The sequence below is a fragment of the Myotis davidii genome, unplaced genomic scaffold, assembly GCF_000327345.1.
Source record: "Myotis davidii unplaced genomic scaffold, ASM32734v1 scaffold3, whole genome shotgun sequence".
In the NCBI taxonomy this organism is placed as follows: Eukaryota; Metazoa; Chordata; class Mammalia; order Chiroptera; family Vespertilionidae; genus Myotis; species Myotis davidii.
Window position 1 is genome coordinate 1,427,103 of NW_006295062.1, and position 5,738 is coordinate 1,432,840.

General features: G+C 40.7%; 1 protein-coding gene across 6 annotated transcripts in view; it reads right to left on the bottom strand.

The window, feature by feature from the left end:
- Positions 1-3,400: 3,400 nt before the first annotated feature.
- Positions 3,401-5,738, bottom strand: part of LOC102761903 (chromosome unknown open reading frame, human C2orf76) — a 72,469-nt gene continuing 70,131 nt past the window's right edge. For all 6 annotated transcript variants that reach the window (XM_015567778.1, XM_006769664.2, XM_015567774.1 and 3 more), the window contains one exon: positions 3,401-3,574. In XM_015567778.1, the coding sequence (XP_015423264.1) occupies positions 3,498-3,574 (77 nt within the window). In that variant the 3' untranslated portion in view covers positions 3,401-3,497. The remainder of the gene's footprint in view (positions 3,575-5,738) is intronic.

The following is a 5,738-nucleotide window of genomic DNA, read 5'->3' on the forward strand; positions in this document are numbered from 1 at the left end:
GGAAAGAGGCTGGATAGTGGGAAGGAAGGTCTGCTCTTTTCCGAACTCAAGAAAATAGATGGAGGCTTGGCAGCCTGCCCACTCCACCTCTCCGAGGGTGTACTCTCTCTTTTCCTCTAATAAATCCTGCCGCTACCACTGAAACTCCTCCTACGTGTGTGTGTGTCCCAAAATTCTTTTCCTGGGACACCACAGAAGAATCCTATTTCCAGGCTGTGAGGGGCAGCCCTGGGCTGGTCCTTCTCCAGTAACAATTCTACCTCAGGCATCACCGAGAGACCAGGTCAGGATTTTAACAGACCAGCCTCCAATCCCAATGCACATCACTGCATTGCCTTGAGTAAACCCCTTTACCTCTCTGGGCCCCGTTTCCTCTTCTATAAATAGGTATGATACTATCAAGGCTGAAGAGTTGTGGTAAAAATCAAATGAGATAATGTATGTAGAGGACCTAACACAAGGCATGACCAAATGTTAACACTATCTCAAGGAGGTCTCCTCTTCTCTGTGTGCCCCAGGTCAAGGCCTTCCAGTCTTCACCTGGTCTGACAAACGCCTTCTAGTCTTTCTGCCATCTGGACAATGCTCACTTCCTAAAATACAAATCTAATCATGGAAGTTACCTGTTTAAATCTTTTGACTGGCTCTCAGCTACCAACTAGATGAAGTTCTAACTTCTTAGCATGACTCACAAGGCTCACTCACCTTCTGCTTTCATCTTCCTCCACTTTATTCCAAGTGCTTTATATTCTAGCTAGAGGCCCGATGCACAAAATTCATGCAAGAGTAGGCCTTCCTTCCCCTGGTTGCCAGCACTGGCTTCCTTCTGGCACCCAGGACCTGGGCCTCCCCGCAGCTGCCGGAAGGCACCCGGACCCAGGCTTCCCTCGCAGCCTCAGCTTTGTCCGGAAGGACATCCAGAAGGACGTCTGGCCTAATTAGCATATTAAGCTTTTATTATTATAGATGAAATTTGTACTTTCTAGTGAACACCCCAAGCTCTTACACAGTGCTTTGCCTTTACATATGCTGCCCTTCTTCCTGAATGCCTATCCCTTATTTTCCACTAAGCGAAAATTCCTACTCAATCTTTTAAGACAAAGCTCAACTGGTACTTCTTTTAAAATAAAACTTAATCCCACATAGAATTAATTACCCCATCATTACTGGTTCCATAGCAGTTTTCACTGCCATTAAAATTACTTGCTAATATATCTTTCCCCACTCATTGAGGCAAAACTGTATCTTATTAGCCCCCAGAAGCCTAAATCGTGTGTGCATTCAGCAGTTCACTTAATGAATGAAACAATAAATTTCTTTTAAAAATAGGTTCGCCAAAACCGGTTTGGCTCAGTGGATGGTGCGTCGGCCTGCGGACTGAGGGTTCCCGGGTTCGACTCCGGTCGAGGGCATGTACCTGGGTTGCGGGCACATCCCTGGTGGGGGATGTGCAGGAGGCGGCTGATCGATGTTTCTCTCTCATCGATGTTTCTGGCTCTCTGTCTCTCTCCCTTCCTCTCTGTAAAAAATCAATAAAATATATTTTAAAATAAATAAAAAAATAAAAAATAGGTTCTATTAAATCTTTCAACAACAAAAACCATATTCTTATTATGTTAACCAAAATTTCAAAGTTGAGTTTTTAAAAAGAATGGTTTTTCTCAAGTTAGCCTCTACCACCATGAAACAAACCAATTTGCCCTAATGGCAATTGTAAAGGTTCATGGAGTAACTCTAGAGCCAACAACCTGTCTGAGTTCTGATCAGATGCATGCTGGCCAAGGGCCCCTTTTCAACTCCTACTCCTCAGGCCCTGGTGGTCAGCCACTATTAGGAAGTGAAGTATTATTGTGAAAGAATGCGTCAATGAAGTACAAACATCCTGTTACGTTCTTTCTCCAAATAAATGAGTTTGGTTCTATTTTAGTTTGCTTCTTAAGTCAGGAAACATAGCTCACATAAAGACATTTCGGCAACGTTATTTGTGTAGGCTGAAATATTAAAAGAACAGAAGAAACCCTCTTACATCAGAAAACTTCCTAAAATATATATGATTCAATTTCATGAGTAGGGATGTGTATCACTGTGAGCTAAAAGATGGCCTTGACAGTCATAAGAGACTCTTAAAGTCTCTGCTAGCCAAAGATAGCAAGAGTGCCTTTAATTAGAAACTATGGAAAAAATACAAACTAAACAGAATCACCTTATTCCTATAATCTTTTTAAAGAACTCAACATGCAAGTCACCAAAATAACCCCTAACTTCAGAAAAACAAATTATGACTAAAGAACAAATATTCCATGATGATTTCTGGAAAACTATTTCTTCACTTAAAAAAAAAACCAACTTGGAAATTCTGGGCTGGAGTTTTCGGTCAAGATAGTGGAGTAAGTAAACACTGTACTCACCTCCTCCCACAACCTCATCAAAATTACAACTAAACTACAGAACAACCATCGAGAACTGCCTGAAGTGGAGATCACAAGTCCTATAACTAAGGATGTACAGAAGCACGTGGAGATGGGTGGAAGGGGTGGAGAGGAGCTTGTCCCACACCCAGGTGGGGTGGTTAAAAGTTAGAAGGGGCCCTGGCTGGTTTGTTCAGTGGATAGAGTGTCAGCCTGTGGACTGAAAGGTCCCAGGTTCAATGCTGGTCAAGGGTACACGCCTGGGCTGCAGACTCGATCCCCAGTAGGGAATGTGCAGGAGGCAGCCAATGGATGATTCTCATCATTGATGTTTCTATCTCTCTCCCTTCTCTCTGAAAGCAATAAAATATTTTTAAAAAAGAAAAAAAGTTAAAGGGCTATCCTGGGTGTGGAGGTCCACCTTGAGGAGCAAGAAGTCCCAGTCCTGTACCAGGCTCCCCAGCCCAGGGTTCCAGGGCCAGGAAGCAGAAATTGTAAATGAGTGAGCCAAAGGGCTGCTGGAGTCCCAGGTGTTCCCTTACAGGGCCCATGCACAGACTTGCTCAGACTCACAGGCTCTGAGCCCCAGCACTGGGCAGGAGCTCAAAAGTCTCCAGGGACATACAGGGAGGAACTGAATTGTCCAGCAAGGGCTGGAGGGGCAGCTTATTCCCAGACAGAAGTGCTGGCAGAGGCGGTTCCTTTGCTAGGTCCTCCTCCCACAGAGCTGGCAGACAGGTGCCATACTGAGTCTCCATCAACCTGGCTCACCCTGTTTGCCCATCTGGTGATTCCCTGAGACCCTGCCCCACCCAACTTTCAGGCCCACCCAAGCCATTTCAAATGACTTTTCTGAAAATAAATAAATACATAAGTAAATAATCCATCAAACTTTTTCTCACAAATAAATATATTATTTTAAACAAGAAAGAAAGAAAAATGAGACTGGCAAAGAGAGTAAACACCACAGATTTTAACTCAAATAGCAGAGCCATGATTAATTTTTAAAGTTTATTTGTCAATTTAAAAACTCACTAGTGGAATAAAAAGCTTAAGATAGGCATGCAAAAAGGAAGCCCCGTGAGGTTTTCACCAGGATGAAATGGGATTAGCTTTGTAGTTCTTATAATCTTCTTCACAGAAGAATGCAATTTCAGTTTCATTGGCTGAAAAAAAAGAAAAACAGAAAAAGGAAAATAATTTTAATGTGAAATTGGATTTAAATAAGTATGGAAACCCACATTACTCTGATTTAGTGATTTAGATGCCTAAAGTGAGAAAGATGAGTTATTTGTTTGGTTTCACAATTCACTAAATCAACAAGAAGTATTCACTGGAGTTATAAGAATCTAGAAATCAAGTAATTTAAAAGTAAAAAGAATAATAAACAAAAAAATTTAAAACAATAATTAACACAAGAATCTGGTTTTCAGAAAATCATAAATTTGCTCATTTATGGTCCTTTTAACAGTCCTAGAAAATAACAAACCTTTATTTTTTTCAAATTTGCTGCTCAATTACTGGAGGAAAACTCTTTTTTCCTCTGAAATTAGCCTGTAGGTATAATAATTTAATACTCTGAGGATCAGTAGAATATTTTACAGATCACTTTACATTCTCCCTCATGACCCATCAAAATATGTGTCTGAAGAAGTTAATTTTTTGCCTGCTTATGATTAATTCATGAGGCTTCAACAATATGCAAAGTGAAAGACACAAATTGGCTTCTACCTCAATACCTTCAAATACCTCTAATTATTCACAGGGGAAACGGCACAGCTAAAGGACCGGCAAGGTTCAGAGCAGTCACAATTCTTTCAACCTAGCAGGTCAAGGACTCTGTCTTCTAAAACAATAAGTCAGCAACATTATTAATTCAGACTGGAGACAAATCTGATGGAAAGCCTTCCAATTATTAAACATGCAATTCTTTAAGGTGTTGTGCCAACAAGTTCCACATTTGTTTTTTAAATTAAATCAGAAGTTAATACAGTCTGCTTAGCTTTTACAGAAAGAGCAAAAGGGCCTTCAGAATCTCGACAAGAAAACAGACAAGATTATTTGTAATGAATACTGATCAGTCAATTAACATATCCTCTAAAAGCAGACAAGTAAACTCTCCAAGACAAATAAATAGGATAATAACGTGGGACGCCCAGGATTACCACTTCATTTACAACTCTCATCTCATCATTAGAATATGGCACGAAACAAGGAAATCAAACACTTAGTATGACATTTCATTAAAAATGTTTTTGCTGGTTTTAAGAATATCAAATTTAATGTTTCTCAAGTGTAAGTTACCCATGCTCATTACAGCAAATACAGAAATGTTGAAGAAGAAAATAAAGTCACCCATAGTCTCAGACCCTCATTCTAGTCCACTACGTGAAGATTCATCTTGATGAAAATCAGACTGCAAACTCTCATCACAATGAGCTTGGGGGGCGTAGGCGAGGGTACAGCAGAGAGAAACGGAATCAACGCGGAGGGTGCATTTAGTTCCTTGCACCTCCCAAAAGAAGCATTTAAAAGAATGGGTAAGAGGCTCCACACTAGGAATCAGTAAAATGTTGAAAGGGGACTTCAAAAAATCCAATATTCAAAGATAAGATATTTTGAGTGCTATCCTTTATATAAAAAGCTCCTGGGGTTTCCTTTTGAAGGGAAGCAAACCTAAAAGTAACTTAATCATTCGCAAGTGATTTAATCACCTTTCTAATGGAGAAGGAGCAAAAGCACCCCGTTCTTCATAATCACGACCCAAGGCTTCATCTACCACATGCAATTTACATACAGAACTCCCCCCAGCACTGCGCCAATACGCACTACCTATACTGACAACGCTCACTTCCCCAGGCTGACATTTCTCTGTACCCCTTTTGAGAAACGAATACAGCGTACAGCTCTTCAGTACAGTAACAATAGGTCCGGAATAAGCTGATGTGAAGAAAGGACTGACAGAGCATTTTTCTTTTGACAGCAGGTTCTCTTGGATCTAATTAACTTATAGATCAATCCATTATTCATATAAAGTATTTATGCCACCTCTCCTAATACAGGCTCAAATGAGATCATCTAAGATGAAGATTTTATTTTCAGATGAATGCATTTTTTTTTTTTCAGGAAAACTAGACTGGCAAATGAGTTAAACTCAAATTCATCAGGTTGATAAAATGTTTCACCCCTGCCCGGCCGGTGTGGCTCAATAGTTGAGGACCAACCTATGAACCAAGAGGTCACCCTTCAATTCCCGGTCAGGACACATCCCCGAGTTGCAGGTTGTAGGGGCCTGAAGGGGGCAATCAATGATTCTCTCTCATCACTGAT